This window comes from Rana temporaria, chromosome 6 (genome assembly GCF_905171775.1).
Source record: "Rana temporaria chromosome 6, aRanTem1.1, whole genome shotgun sequence".
NCBI classification, from domain to species: domain Eukaryota; kingdom Metazoa; phylum Chordata; class Amphibia; order Anura; family Ranidae; genus Rana; species Rana temporaria.
The window spans coordinates 163,258,148-163,274,516 of record NC_053494.1 but is presented as its reverse complement, the minus strand read 5'-3'; the positions used below and the strand labels follow the sequence as shown (position 1 = coordinate 163,274,516).

The following is a 16,369-nucleotide window of genomic DNA, read 5'->3' as shown; positions in this document are numbered from 1 at the left end:
GGCTGTGGAGGGGGTGGGAGCGGCCAGCTCAGCTTCTCAGCAGCTCGCTAAGAGGCTGAGCGTGGTTCTGGTCCAGACATGTAGTCACAATTTTACCCGAGCCTGGGCGGGCTCTGCGATGTCAGCCAACAGCGGGCTTCAGCCCGCTGACTGCTGAAAACAGTTCACAGGAGTGCAGAACTAATTGCATTGCTGTGAGCCACAGGAGAAGTAAAGCCAAACAAGCTTTGACTGTACTTCTCCTAAGGCCACAATGTTGTATTTTATCAGTTATGTAATACTATAATCAAAATATATTTTTTGTAAAGCAGGCCCTGTCAACCTTTTTTCAGTGAAGGAACCCTTGAAATACTGTTCGGATTTTAGGGAATCTCTACTAAATATTTTTTTATTTACTGCTCATGACTTAGTTTTAGCATGATCAGTAAGTTGTGGAAAGTTTAAAATAAAAGAATAAAAAATGTGGCGTAGCTTGGGTATTTGACACCCAGAGCAGGTCTTTTTTGCAAAAATTAAAGCTGCCTATGAAGTGCCCCATTAAACCATAATGACCGATTGTCATAGACTGGAAATGGAAAGGGCAAACTTATAAACAACTTGGATACAAAAGTGAAACTCATTGCAGCTGAAACACTGATCAGTTTTTAAACAGACTGGCTGCCGTGGCAACGAATTTTAACATCAAGTTTACTGTACGTGATGGGCAGAATGAAGGGCATTTAGCATCAGAAGCAGATATGTTCTAATATCACAAGTTTTCTGACAAAAGAGTATGAACTGGTTAGATCTAAAGAATTGTCTAGATCAGGGGTGTCAAATTAAATTTCATTGTGGGCTGCATCAACATTATGATTGACCTAAAAAGAGCCGGTTGTATCTGTAAGATTAGATGTCCAGCAAATCCCCTTCCCTTACATTATATGTCAAGAAAGAGCCACCCAACCATCACAAGTTGAGTCCCCCCACTCTCCCCTACATCACAGTGCACCCCCCTTTCCTAATGCTGCTGCTGGGTAGAAGCTGGATGCATTGCTTAAAAACAGAAATTAAGGGTCTGGAGGAGGGCTGGAGCTCTCCTGCAGCTGCAGGAGAGGTGCGAGGGTCACATGAAATGGCCTGGATGGCCGGATTAGGCCCGCGGGCCTTGTGTTTGACACCTATGGTCTAGATGTAACAGATAGGCAGAGCTCTCTCTATTCATCTCACTGTTTCATTTTCAAGTTTGATATTTCCTGACCATATAACAATCATATGGAAAGCTAAAGTATAACCGAAAGCAAAACGTGTGGGTTTTTTTTTTTTTTTTTTTGGAGAGACTGGACAGGGATTAGAGCACCTGTCAGTTTTTATTTCTGTCTTTGCCCCTGTTAGGGAGATTCATTCACTCTGTTTGTTCTGTTTATCATTATCATTGAAAGTGAAAGTAAAAGAAAATCCCAAATTTGTAGTTGTTCCCCAGAAAAGTGAGAGGGTAATCCTTCCAATCCTTCCACTAGTACTGTTGGCCTTGTGGATTTCCTCTCAATTCCTGCTTTGACTATAGAACAGAAAGTGAAGGTAAATCTCCCCAATGGGGTAAAGATGGCAACAAATAAGCCAGGTTATAACCCTCCCTTACTCCATCCAAAATGAAAAAAAAAAAGTTTAGCCTATAGTTCTACTGTAACTAAAAGAAAAACATTTTTTTCATTTTGGATAGAGGAATGGAGTTTTTTTTTTCATCTATGTCCCTTTTGGCAAATTTTCCCTTCATTTTCTAGCTTATACCAAACAAGAAGTGAGGGGAAATCCCACCAAAGTGAGAGGAATCCTGGTTGCATCCAGGGTCCCAAAAGCTAGTGACCCAATTAAAAAATTTCCCTTCTATTCCTCTTTTAGAGACAAAATTTGGAATTTAATTTTAGTTTCACTTTCAGTGAAAACTGGGGCACAGATGGAAATAAAGCCTGACGGGTGTTCTAATCCATCTCCACTCTATCCAAAACAAAGAAAGAAAAGGTTTGCCTTTAGTTAAACTTTAATTTATAGCATGCTCTAGTGAAGACAATTTTTTTTGTTGTACAAACTACACTGTAGTAATGTTTTTTTTTGTAAAATCTTTATTTATGAAAGACAAGGCAACACATCTCAGTATACAATTGAAAAAGGTAGAGGTCAAACAGTGCACCGGTCAATCCTTTTTTTTTTGCTATACCACAATAATGAAATAAAAAGAAAACAGAAATGACAATCACATGAAAAGAAAAAAACTGTTAAACAGCCAAAGACATAGGAGGTGCAGTATTCAGGTAACAGGCCGGTAGCGAGGCCTCCACCCCCACAACAAGGGGGTGGGGCTAAGTTGTCCTCCAAGGAGGAGTAATCAGGTGCACGCGCAGGCCGACCGGCTCCCCGGACTACACACAGACGACAGCCAGAGCCCTCAAAGCCAGGGGCGAGCCAAGCGGGCACGAGGTGAGGGGGGCGACTACACGCCTCCAGCTGACCTCCCCCCGCAACCCACCCAGATCCCCCCAGGCCAAGGCCCCCACACCACGGTCACACAAAAGCGTCAGACCCCGGAACTGACCCGGGAATCCTATGATGGCCTATTACCTAAGTCCACCGAGCCAGCCCGCATAACACCCGTCACACAGCAGGTGGACCGCCCCGGGACAGACGGCCATGGCAGATAGAAACACATAAAAAATAAAAAAATAAAATAAAAGAGGGGGGGGGGGGGGGAGAGGAAGAGGGAAAGGAAAGGCTAGAACATACCTGAAATCCCGCGTCCAGCTCTGCCACCACTCCAAACCCCGTTAGCATATCGCCACATACTCGGTAGCTAAAAGAAAAAAGGACCACTCGTTCCAACTCCCACCATCAGCTAAACAACTGCGTGATATCCCTGGGCATCAGCCCTCAGCTCCCGCATGAGGACCCCGAGGCCGCCCCTTAAGGGACGGCTCCGCGAGCTCCAACAGGGCCATGTCTAAACTGGTAGACACATGGCCTCGATCCAAAACATGTGCATCCCAGGTCGACCAAGTAGCAGAGAAGCAGTCCCAGGCACCCCTACAGGTGGCAATCCAGTCCTCCGCATCCCTGATGTCACCCACCTTGTAGCGCCACTTCTCCCGACCTGGAGTTTGCTGTCGCTTCCAATATATGGGAAGTAGCCGTTTAGCTGCATTCAACAGGTAAGGCAGCACACTTTTCTTCTACTGGCTCACTGGAATGGGAGGAATGTGTAGCAGGAAGTGGACCGGAGAGAGAGAGAGATGTCTATGCCCCGTAATCTCTTTAATCTGGGTCTAATCGCCGGGCATTCCCACCAAATATGCAGAAGAGTGCCCCTGAGACCACACCCCCTCCAGCAATGATCGGACGTGGATTGGGTAAATTCTGGCTAGGTCTGCCAGGACCCGGTACCAGCGCATTAATATTTTGTAGTTCAATTCCTGCATCTTAGAATTGATAGAGCTAGAGCGAGTAAGTTGATAAAGAGGGGACAATTGGGTAGGGGGAAAATCCGTCTCTAAGTCTCGTTCCCAGGCCCTGATGTATGTGGGCTTCACTACTGATGCAGTGGAACCAAGCAGGCGATAAAGTTTTGAGATCATATGTGGGGTCGGTTCTTCTGCTATAAAGAGGCGTTCGAATGGCGTGAGAGTGGAGATATCCCGTATGGTGTCGCCCCGAATCCTAAAAAAATGGAGTTGCCTATAGCGCCAAAAGTCCATTATAAAACTCCCAGTCCGGGCTCGGAGGGTCTCCAAGGGGAACAGCTTACCGTCCCGCATGAGTTTACCACAATTAGCACTGCCATCGTCCACCCAAGGGCCAAAAAAGGCTGTCTGTTCTCCAGGCTGGAACCATAGGTAGCCTCCCAATGGAGCCAGTGGGGACACAGGAGGGGCCAGCTGTAACGTAGCATTGAAGCGGTCCCAGGAACAAAGAGCCTGGACCGTCAGTGGAGAGGCAAAATCAGACAGCCCCCTGTGCTCCCGGGCCAACCACGGGGCAAGACAAGTTTCTACCAGCCATATATTTTTCTAGGGAGACCCATAATTTGGATTTAGCGTGGAAGCGCCAGTTAAGTATCCTCTGAAGGACGATGGCCCTATAATACTTTTGTATATCTGGGAGGCCTAAACACCCTGCTTCTCTTGGACGGCTTAACAGTCTTAGCGCAATTCTCTACCTCTTATTATTCCAGACAAAGGCCGACACCATACTAGACATTTGTGCAAAAAAACTCCTGGGTAGGGACATGGGTATCATCTGCATATAAAACAATATGCGTGGGAGGATATTTATTCTTATGATATTGAGTCTCCCTGTCCAAGTGAAAGCTGTCTTAGTCCACAGGGCCAAATCAGTCTTTACAGCCGCCAGCAGGGAAGAGAAGTTATTTGAGTATAGAGTGTCAAACCTATCAGCCAGCCATATACCCAAATATTTCAGGGACGATTTAGCCCAGGTGAATGGGAAGGCAATTTGCAGACTACTGGACAAAGAGGGGGGTAACTGGATAGGTAGTATCTCTGACTTAGCAAAATTAATCTTGAAATTAGAGAGTGACCCAAAGAGTTGGAGTTCTCGCATCAGATTAGGCAGAGAGATCAGGGGGTGTGTCAGGTGGAAGAGCACGTCATCGGCGTACGCCAAGAGTTTATGCTCCGTTGGACCCACCTTCAGTCCTTTATTAACGATGTTCGCCCCAACAGTGCGTAAGAATGGTTCCAGCACCAGGGCAAACAAAATTGGCGAAAGAGGGCATCCCTGCCTCGTGCCATTTCTGATCGAGAATCTAGGGGAGAGAAAGCCATTGACCCTGACCCTGACCTGAGCACTCGGATCCGAGTTCAGGGCCATGATCCAGGCTAACATATGCGTACGCAAACTCAGAGCCTCCAGTACAGCGCGTAAGTAGGTCCAGCCCACCCGATCGAAGGCCTTCTCCGCATCGGTGGACAGGATCAGGTGGGGGGGGGGGTCAAGAGAAGTACGTGCCCAGTGGATAAGGTGGATTGTAAAGGCACATTACGGGGGCATTCCATCAGGTTTTTGTCATATCTCCCCCTAAATTCGTACGAGGGGCTCCATTGGATGAATTTTCGATATATTTTTCTATAATATTTCAATATGTTTCATAATGGATGTTTTAATTTTTTAATACAATTTTATTTCAAGATGGAGGTTTTGTATATATGCACACCCATTTGCTATATCAATTCCTTTTTGAATCCTTATGAACAATGTTGTGTTTTAGCATGTGTGTAATATCATGTGTCTTGATTATAGATCATATGTTTTCTCACAGATTATATTCTCTGCATGTTTGCAATTTAACAGTGCCTTCTGTCAATCTTTGGCAGAGTGGGATTCAGTAGAGATGGATCTGTTGGTTACTATATGAGGACATTGTGAAGACTTCCGTTTTGAGAGGTTTCCCAGTGTCACTCAGAAGCCCGTTTGGACGAAACGCCGCGTCGGGTGGAGCTTAGCATCTGTAGACGTCACCACGCTCATCAGCTGTTCAGTCTGCATCGCAGCCGACAGCTATTACACACGCTGTTATCCGGCTTTTTGTTATGTGAGGATTTATGCATGCAGTGTGGAATAATTTTAACAATTTGTCAGTATCAAACTCCATAAATAAACTTTTAAACTAACCTACTGCACCATGAAGATCTTCCTCTTCTCCTTTTAATCCCACACATTGCTTGAGCACAAGGAGCTTTTCTTGCTATACCCTGGAGCACAAGGAACGGGATATCTGCATACCTGAGTCTCCAGGAAGACAGCATTTAAACATCTCCCGGGACCCACGGAGCTACACCCCTTTTGAGTGCCTGACCCCTTGTGGGTACATCCTTCTGGTAAGTGGCCATCATTTGTCTCTTTGGGATATATGTTACCTGCCTGTTGATGTCTCCATAGCAGCATGTGGTTGTGAAGAGCCCAAGATTCCTGAGAATCAGTTGTCTCTTGATAGGACTTATTCACTAATTGTTTGCACCGCCTGTGGATTTTTTTCATAGGACTTTAATTTATAGCCAAAAATCATTTTATTCTTTTTCACTTAATTAATTTTTATTTAATTTTGCATTTTGTAATTTTGCATTTTTTCTTTGATGCTTTGATAGTAGCGCACTTCTTTCCTTGTTTATAGATAAGGTGGATTGTCCTGATGGAGTTGTCCCTAGCTTCACGGCCTGTGACAAACCCTGTCTGGTCCGGGTGGACGATGAGTGGGATTAGATATTTAAGTCTAGACGCAAGGATCTTAGCCCAAATTTTTATATCCACATTAAGGAGGGATATGGGCCTATAGCTTTGGGGCAGAGCAGGGTCCTTCCCGTCTTTGGGGATTACTGAGATATGGGCCAAGAGAGCCTCACTAGGGATTGCGTTGCTATCTGCTATAGAGTTGAAGTAGCTGCACATCGACCCAGACAGCAGAGGCAAGAACATTTTGTAATAAGCTTTGGTAAACCCATCGGGACCGGGGCTCTTCCCGTTAGGCAAGGACTTCACCGTAATCTCAAGTTCAGTTTGCGTAATAGGAGATTCTAGCATGGAGCTGCTCCTGCCGGGTCCTATCTGCTCTCGATTGCTGGGAGAGCGCTCGCCGTCCCTGTGACAAAGCTGCCGGTGTTCCGGTGGCTGTATCTTCCCCTAACAGCGCTGTAGATGCGGCGGTGGACGAGGACTCCATAGCTAAGCCACGCCCCCTGTAGTAATGTTTTAACAAAGTCAAAGTTACTCAGTAACACCTTTAATTATTTGGTGCCAGCTTGCTCCAGTGCAGAGAGCATATCCCTGAATGTCTTCTGTATTGAACTCAATTTTCTGTTTTAAGAATACATAAAGCCCAAAGGTTTTTGCTTTTAGATAGAGTACAGAAGGGATAAAACCCCTGTTGGGGTTCTTTTGTGTCCCCTTCGACAGATTTTCCTTCACTTGTGTCCTATAAACACAACAGGAAGTATAAGGAGTCTAGGTGGTGTAGAAGTGATTGGGTGGCCAAATCACTCCCAACAGACTGACTGGTGTTTTGTTTTAAAAGCCCTTGCTACCAGCTGTCATTTAAAATAAGCTATAGGCTAAGTTATTCCTACTGATAAGTGTTTTGTAATGCTGATTTGTTTAATAAAACATTTCTGAAAAAAAAAAAAAAAAATACTTGCTTTACCAGCTGCCATTGGTAGACAAGTGGTTATACAGCCATGACTATAAGATGCTTGAACTTATGTACTTTTTTTTACTGGTACTGACAGGCCTTCTAGATCACCCCAGGGCTCCCAGAACTTCCCCACTATCTTCCTGAAGGGGTCTAACTGACCTGAGAGCTTGTTAGAAGGGGTCTAACTGAGCAGAGAACTGATAACCTGTGGAGGCTTTAAAGCACCGCCTGTGGTCAATTTTGGGTGCTGAGGTTTGTCACCGTTTTACAGGCCCACACAATTTTCAGTGTAGCCGGGTACAGCCCACCAGCTGGAGGAGCAGGTTGTGATCTCTGTCTCTGCTTTCCTCCTTCACCCGCCGCCTTAACTGTGGGTTGTGTGTGGATTTCCCAGCTCACCCTCCCCTCCTTCTGGCAACAGTAGAGCCTGTGAGCGGCAAGGGAACTGATGATGCGGCTGTAATGGAACATGGGAATTGTAGTCCAGGGAAGTGCCATTCTGCAGAGGGGTGAACAGGAGCCAGGAGAGCCCTGCAAAGGAGGAAAGATCAGACTTTTCCTGGGTTCTTGGAAAGTCTTGTGTGGGGACCTGCAAGATACGTGATCCGGCACACAGGTTCCGCCCTGTGGCAGTAAAACTGCTATAGGGCAGACCTTAAGTGATTAAATAGGCTGAGCAGCCACTGCTGTTCACATGCCCCAGTCATTCCAGCTGCAAGAATTCGCTTGTTGCATGTAAACAACCGTGTGAAGAAGTCATTTGTGCAGCTCAGCACGGAGACCTGCAGTTATCAACCCCCACAGTCCCAGAAGTTCAGCATCCGGAAGAGGACAGGGCAGCATTGTAGTGAAGCTTTCTACAGAAATGTAACTAAAGTTGTAGAGAATTTTTTTTTTTAGCTAAACTTCAGCTTTAAGGTGTATCTAACATCAATACAGTTTTCTATTTACTTTAAGTCAGTGGTTTCCAAACTGAGGCCTGGGGGACAGATACGACCCTTTGCTTGCATTTATCTGGCTCTTGGAGCACTATTTGATCCACTGATACCAACAATGGGGCATAATTCCCCCCCACTGACACCAATAAAGGGGGCAAAATGCCTCACAATGACACTAGCGAAGGTGCACAATTTCTCTCACTGACACCAATGATGGGGTGCAATTCCTTCCAATGACACCAACAATGGGGGTCCAATGACATCAATGATGGGGCATAATTCCTCCCACTACCAACAAAGATGGGGTGCAATTACTTCCACTGAAACTTGAAAACTTTATTTTTTTCCCCCACTGATGTCAGGACCTTTTCTACCCCCAATGGCCACAGTCAAGCCCCCTAATGTCTTCAGGACCGTAAACCAGCCCATTTGTTTATAAAGTTTGGAGACCCCTGCTATTAATTAAAATTTAAAATGGAAAATAATTAAAACACATGTGAGAGATCTACCTTCACTTTCTATGCTGGACATACAAAAGGATGTAAGAGGTCATCTCACCAAAGTGAAGAAAAATCCCCTTGTAGACAGAAGTTTATGGACAAATGTCCCACATTGAATATTTCCCCTCACCTCCTGTAGTTTACAATTTCTCTCACTTGGTAACAGAGGTTATCTGGAGCAGTGACAGCAATAAAAACCTCAGTGATTTTTTTTTTTTTTTTTACACTTTCACACTTCAATCAAAAATAAAGGAAAAACATGGTTATTAAATACAGTTTAGGGCCTGTTCACACTATCACAATGTGTGTTGTGGTGCTTTGTGCAGCAAAAAATGCAGCATTACCTATTTTTTCATGCATTAAGGTGCATTACAGCTGATTGGTCCACTTAATGCAGCGCCCGCAAAACGTCTAAATGCATGGAAATTGGATTGCAGTTATAGTATTTGTATTCTGGTTAAAGGACTTTAATATGTACTTACCACAAGCAGCAGACTGTCCCTCAGTAACTAGCAGGCCAAAGAAAACCAAAACGTGCAGCAACATCTTTCATCTGGCAGTGCTGTAACTATAAATTAACTATAACAAATAAAATGCTTTAAATACATACACATATATTACATGGATACATGCATAGAGCCAGTTTTGAGGTTTGTTACACAAAATGCTTGGGATCAGGAATGTTTACATTTCCTTAAAGCTCAATTAAATGAGTTCATGAAGTTCAATAGCCAGTGCGGCTCTTCTGCTTGATTCAGAGCATGCATGTTTTTTTGTGCTCCGGGAATTGCATACACACGATCGGAATTGTCAACAAGAACTTTTGTTGTTGGAAAAATTGAGAACCAGCTCTCAAACATTTGTTGTCGGAAATTCCGACAGCAAATGTCTAATGAAGCATACACACAGTCGGAATATCCGACCAAAAGCGCACATCAAACATTTGTTGTCGGAAATTCCGATCGTGTGTACGAGGCATTACGGTTAATTTTCTTTAGAAAGCTGCCACAGCCCAATTTAAAAAGCCTGTCCCCTGCTTGTATGCTTTAGAGAAGGTCCGTAGTCCTCTGGAAGCAGCGGTTTCTCTGCAGAATTTCAACATGCATTTTGTCCCTTTCCTCCACTCATCTCTCACACAGAGCATGAGAGCTGTAAATGCAGTTTTCCCTGTGCATGCATTTTGTGCAGAAAAAAAGCGCACAGAACTGCATCTGGTGTGAACTGGCCCTATAATCAGGGTTTGACAAATTTGCTTGGAATCTTGGAGCCAGCTAAAAAAGTTAGGAGCCAGAAAACGCGTCCCGTCCCGCCAAGCTCGCGCGCAGAAGCGAACACATATGTGAGTAGCGCCTGCGTCCGCATATGTAAACGGTATTCAAACCACACATGTGAGGTATCGCCGCGATCGTTAGAGTGAGAGTAATAATTCTAGCCCTAGACCTCCTCTGTAACTCAAAACATGCAACCTGTAGAATTTTTTAAACGTCGCCTATGGAGATTTTAAAGGGTAAAAGTTTGTCGCCATTCCACGAGCGGACGCAATTTTGAAGAGTGACATGTTGGGTATCAATTTACTCGGCGTAACATTATCTTTCACAATATAAAAAAATTGGGCTAACTTTACTGTTGTCTTATTTTTTTATTAAACCGCTGCGCAAATACGGTGTGAAAGAAAGTATTGCAATGACCGCCATTTTATTCTCTAGGGTGTTAGAATAGAAAATATATATAATGTTTGGGGGTTCTAAATTAGAGGGAAGGAGATGGCAGTGAAAACAGTGAAAAAACACATTAGAACTGCTAGAACTGTTTTACTTGTAATGCCAAACGGCCACCACAAGATGGTGCCAGATCACAGAAGGCCTGCAGGCCTGCAGAAGGCTGCAAAGCCGCAGCCTAAATTACTGACGGGCGCGGCGGGGGCGCACGGAGACACCGGATCCTGTGTCTCCGTGTGCCCCCACCTCCCCCGCCCTACGCGATCGGTAATTGAGTCCATAGCTTTGCGGCCTAAGCTTCCTTCTGTGAAGGCCGCAAAGCCGCAGGCCTCAATTACTGGCGGGCGCGAGGTCACAATTTCTTGTCGCAATTGCAACCGGATTTTGTCGAGCCCTGCTATAATACATTTTTGTTTTTGGTTTAATACCGTTTTAGCCTAATCTCTCAAAACATAACTCTTAAACCTAACATACCCTTTAAACATACCCTTAACCTATCCTTACAAAACATATTCCATATCCTTAAAGCGGGGGTTCACCCTATAAACGCAAAAAAAAAAAAAAAATTTCTTATACCATAAAATCAGGCATTGTAGCGCGAGCTACAGTATGCCTGTCCCGATTTTTTTATCCCCGTACTCACCTTGTACTCGTACATCGAAGATGCCGACTCCCCTCGGGGAATGGGCGTGCCTATGGAGACGAAGGATGATTGACGGCCGGCTCTGGCGCGTCACGCTTCTCCGGAAATAGCCGAAATAGGCTTGGCTCTTCACGGGGCCTGCGCATAGCCTGTGCGCAGGCGCCGTGAAGAGCCGAGACCTACTCCGGCTGTCTTCGGGGAGAGTGACGTGCCAGGGCCGGCCGTCAATCATCCTCCCTCTCCATAGGCACGCCCATTCCCCGCGGGAGCAGAAATCTTTAATGTACAAGTACACAGTGAGTACGGGGGTAAAAAAATCGGGACAGGCATACTGTAGCTCGCGCTACAATGCCTGTCTCGATGGAAAAATGATGTAAGTGAGGGTGAACTACCGCTTTAATGACCCCCCAAATGTAAGCTTCTTCTTTCCCTGAAAATATCCAATAAACAAAATCTAAATTAACCCCCAAAACAAACTCATTGAAAATAAAAAGCTTATCATGCTGAATTGGCAGATATAACACTGAGAATATCTAGATCAGGTCAAAGTTTTCGTGAACTAAAATCTGTTATACCAAAAACTCCACAGCGTAATCTAAAGATCCCGACCAAAGAGAGAAGCAAAGACATGTTAACAAAAAAATATAATTTGAAAGAAGAAAAAGGAGAGAATAAATGTATTTCTTACCTGCTGATATTGCTTACTTACTTGAAGCCCTGTTACATCTGTCTGATATTTCCAGTATGACAACAACTTGTAAATGAACACCAAATTCCTTGTGTTCATTAACATGATGATTAAGAAACCATTGTTGCATAACTGCTGTTGTAAGGACATTCCTATTTACGCTCTATATTTAGGTATATACATTGGAATACCTTTTAATAAAAGTCACTGATCACTGCCATTACTAGGGATGAGCTTCGAGTTCAAGTCGAACCCATCTTCGACTCGAACATCATCTGTTCGGCCGTTCGCAGAATTTCAAACATTATGGGCCGTTCGCGCCAAATTGAAGTGGCGCGTCACGGCCCATAATTCACTGCAGCATCGCAGTGCATTGCTGGCTGATGATTGGCTAAGCATGCACTATGACCCGCATGCTTGGCCAATCACAGCACCGTAAGCTAAGAGAGCCATAATTGGCCAAAGCCAGGGTGGCTTTGGCCAATTATGTCTCAGGGGGTATAGTACACACCCCACACTATATAAGGCCACCTGCGTGTGTTGCGGCAGTGGTGAAAGACAGAGAGAGAGAGAGAGAGAGAGAGAGAGACAGTGTCATTTCAATTGAATTGGATAGAGCAGGCAGGCCAGTCAGTTAGCTGCAGTTACAGTATGTAGAGGATGCATCCCAGGTATATATATATATATATATATATATATATATATATATATATATATATATATACACATACATACACACACATTTATACACTGTATTCAGTTTAGCTAGATCAGTTCCTGTATTCTCTTCCTAATATACTGACAGGTGATTGTGCTAGCTGCAGTATTTTCACTTATTGTACTGTGTCCTCTGCACAGTGTCCACCTAAATCTACCTGACTACAATTGCTGGTGTTCTCATACTAATACCACTCCCTGTCTTGTTTGCACCGCCTGTATACTGCTGTTCAGAGTATATAGGGCCTGGGGGCCCCACGCCTTTCCTTTTTTTAATTTGGGTGTGGGGTTCCCTCTTAATATCCATACAAGCCATTTTTCTCAATGATGTTCATCCATATTGCAGGGACCAGACATTACATTGAAGCCGCAAGCAGTTTTAAATGACTTTTTTTCCTATAGAAATGTCATGTTTTACAGGGACAGTTCTAAACACGGGAAACACGTGCCACTTCACAGGCATACTATAGACACCCAGCAGGTACAATATTTAAAATAAATATTTCACCATTTTTTTTTCACTTTCAGCATCATTAAAATCACTGCTCCCGAAAAAAGAGTTTTTAAAACTTTTTTTTTGCATTGATACATGCTCCCTGGGGCAAGACCCGGGTCCCCAACCCCTATTTAGGACAATAACTGTCAAATTAGCCTTTAATATTAGCACTTTTGATTTCGAACGTTCGAGTCCCATAGACTTTAATGGGGTTCTAAAGTTCGCGCAAACTTTCGGTCCGTTCACAGGTTCTGGTGCGAACCGAACCGGGGGGGGGGGGGGGGGGGGTGTTCGGCTCATTCCTAGCCATTACTAGTAGAATAAATAAATAAATAAAAATTCCACAAATCTCTCCCATAGTTTGTAGACGCTATAACTTTTGCGTAAACCAATCAATATACAGTATGCTTATTGGAATTTTTTACCAAAAGAAATACATATTGGCCTAAATTGATGAAGAAATTCGATTTTTTAATGGGTATGTTTTATAGCACAAAGTAAAAAAAAAATATTTAAGTATTTTTTTGTTTATAGAGCAAAAAATGAAAACCGCAGAAGTGATCAGATACCTCCAAAAGAAAGCTCTATTTGTGGGGAAAAAATGGACATACATTTTGAGTACAGCATCGTATGACTTTGCAACTGTCAGTGTCGTATCGCAAAAAATGGCCTGGTACATGTGCCCAGCTGTGCCATTCTGCCGACGTATATGTGCAGGAGGCGGTCCTTAAGTGGTTAAATAGTTTACCATTTGCCAATAAAAAAAATAAAAAAAATGTCCCCGGATTTCATTTAAAAAATCTGGTCACCTTAGCATTGTTAAGCAATAGATGGTCGGCCTGTTACATTGAACTTCCTAGAAATGCCCAAATAAGGAGTTATACTTCCTGGGCATAGACCTCACAGTGTACAGGAGATAACATCTTCATATTTCTTGAGAGATATTGTTAAAGTGGTTGTAAATCCACTTTTTTTACTTTTACCTACAGGTAAGCCTATAACAAGGCTTACCTGTAGGTATAAAGAATATCTCCTAAACCTGCACGGGTTTAGGAGATATTCCCCTCGCAATGCGCCGCTGATTGCAGCGGCGCATGCGCAGGGGGGATCCTCGGCTAAAGGACCGGCAGCCGCCGGACCTTGCCGAATTTAAATCTCCCGCGCGCACACGCGGGAGTGACGTCATCGCCGCTCCAGCCAATCACAGCGCTGGAGCGGCGATACCCGGAAGACACGCCGAGTCAAGATGATTTCTCGCTCGGCGTGAACCAGGTAAGTTCTACACACCTCGTTCCGAGGTAAGTATTTGATAATGAGCTAATATGCGGTGCATATTAGCTCATTATGACTTTTGCCTTGCAGGAGAAAAAAAAATGTTTTGATGCGGGTTTACAACCGCTTTAATGAATATTACTGTCCCATTTGAAGTAGTCCAAGATATATTTTCTCAGACATGCTATGCCCCTAATGGAAATAGGGTGATTTAGACATAAGGGGTGCATGGGGAGCTGAAGCAAGGGTATCTCATACTTTACAAGAGATTCTGGGTTCCACGGGCCATCCCGTTACAGGCAGTTACAGCAACAGTATTTTTTTTTTCCTTTTAGAATAAAGGTTTTATATAAATTTATGAAAGCTGACCATTGTAACAACCCTTGTCAGTGTTAATTTGTCTCAAAAATCGAACTCAGGGGTCTCTAAACTGCGGCCCGAGGGCAAGGTGTGGCCCTTTACTAGCCTTTATCCGGCCCTTGGGGCACTATTCCTCCAACTGATATGGGGCACTATTCATTCCATTGACACCAACAAGGGGGCACTATTTCTTCCACTGATACCAATGATGAGATACTATTCCTCCTGAAAGGGGCACTACTTCACCTCCTACTGAGACCAACCTTGAGGCCATATTTATTGTCACCAATGTTGAGACATTTGCCATCTCCGCTGGCCACAATTCGGCCCTCCTAAAGTCTTAAGATCACAAAACTGGTCCTTTGTTTCAAAAGTTTGGAGACCCCTGCTCTAACTGCTACTTTTGCTGAACAAGTTTCTCTGTTGAAAATAACAGACCTACTGGCCAGATCACTAGGTGAACATAAAAGAAAGAAGGATTTAAAAAAAAAAAAAGAAGACAAATGCAATCGCCACACTGAAGAATAGGTGCAATGTTGCATTATAATACATTTTTGTTTTTGGTTTAATACCGTTTTAGCAATCTCTCAACCCTAAAATATAATTTAAACATACTCTTAACCTATCCTTACAAAACATATTCCATATCCTTAAAGGGTTACTAAAGGAATTTTTTTTATTTTTTTAAAATAACAAACATGTTATACTTACCTCCACTGTGCAGTTCGTTTTGCACAGAGTGGCCCCTATCCACGTCTTCTGGGGTCCCTCGGCGGCTGTCTCTGGTCCTCCCCGCAATTAGTCACCACAGTCATGCGAGAGCTCGCATGGTGGTCACTAATTGCGGGCGCACTCCCGTGATACAGCGAGCGCCCATAGCCGCTCACTGTATCACTCGGCCCCAGCCCCTTGGCGTGCCGCGTCACAGCCAATGGCTGTGCTGCTCTCAATCCATCCGCTCTAGCCAATCAGCGGCCAGGCTGAGCGGCGAAGAGGATCCTGGGACCGCGCTGGACTTTCGAGGGGTCAGGTAAGTATAAGGGGGGCTCGGGGGGGGGGGCAGCAGCATCAGATGTTTTTTCACCTTAATGCATAGATTGCATTAAAGTAAAAAAACATTTTCCTTTACAACTCCTTTAATGACCCCCAAATGTAAGCTTCTACTTACCCTGAAGATATCCAACATAACAAAATCTAAATTAACCCCCAAAACAAACTCATTGAAAATACAAAGCTTATCATGCTGAATTGGCAGATATAACACTGAGAATATCTAGATCAGGTCAAAGTTTTCATGAACTGAAATCTGTTATACCAAAAACTCCACAGCGTAATCTAAAGATCCCGACCAAAGAGAGAAGCAAAGACATGTTAACAAAAAAATATAATTTGAAAGAAGAAAAAAGAGAATGAATTGATTTACCTGCTGATATTGCTTGCTTACATGAAAGCCTTGTTATATCTGTCTGATATTTCCAGTATGACACAACAACTTGTAAATGAACACCAAATTCCTTGTGTTCATTAACATGATGATTAAGAAACCATTGTTGCATAACTGCTGTTGTAAGGACATTCCTATTTACGCTCTATATATTTAGGTATATACATTGGAATACCTTTAAAAAGTAGGTACAAATTCAGGGTCTACTGCACCATTAACCACTTCACCCCCGGAGGATTTGGCTGCCCAATGACCGGGCCATTTTTTGCGATTCGGCACTGCGTCGCTTTAACTGACAATTGCGCGGTTATGCGACGTGGCTCCCAAACAAAATCGGCGTCCTTTTTCCCCCACAAATAGAGCTTTCATTTGGTGGTATTTGATCACCTCTGCGGTTATTTTTTGTGCTATAAACAAAAAAA

General features: G+C 43.9%; 1 protein-coding gene across 4 annotated transcripts in view; it reads right to left on the bottom strand.

Annotated features, from left to right (window-relative positions):
* Positions 1-15,986, bottom strand: part of LOC120943991 (intelectin-1-like) — a 36,639-nt gene extending 20,653 nt beyond the window's left edge. Inside the window, exons 1-2 of one of the 4 annotated variants that reach the window (XM_040357710.1) lie at positions 15,927-15,986; positions 9,092-9,177 (exon numbers count right to left, since the gene is read on the bottom strand). In XM_040357710.1, coding sequence (XP_040213644.1) covers positions 9,092-9,155 — 64 coding nt within the window. In that variant the 5' untranslated portion in view covers positions 9,156-9,177; positions 15,927-15,986. Of the gene's footprint in view, positions 1-2,757; positions 2,825-9,091; positions 9,189-11,658; positions 11,691-15,926 lie in introns of those variants that run through there. The other 3 variants (XM_040357711.1, XM_040357712.1, XM_040357713.1) reach the window with 3 other exon arrangements.
* Between the last annotated feature and the right edge of the window lie 383 nt (positions 15,987-16,369).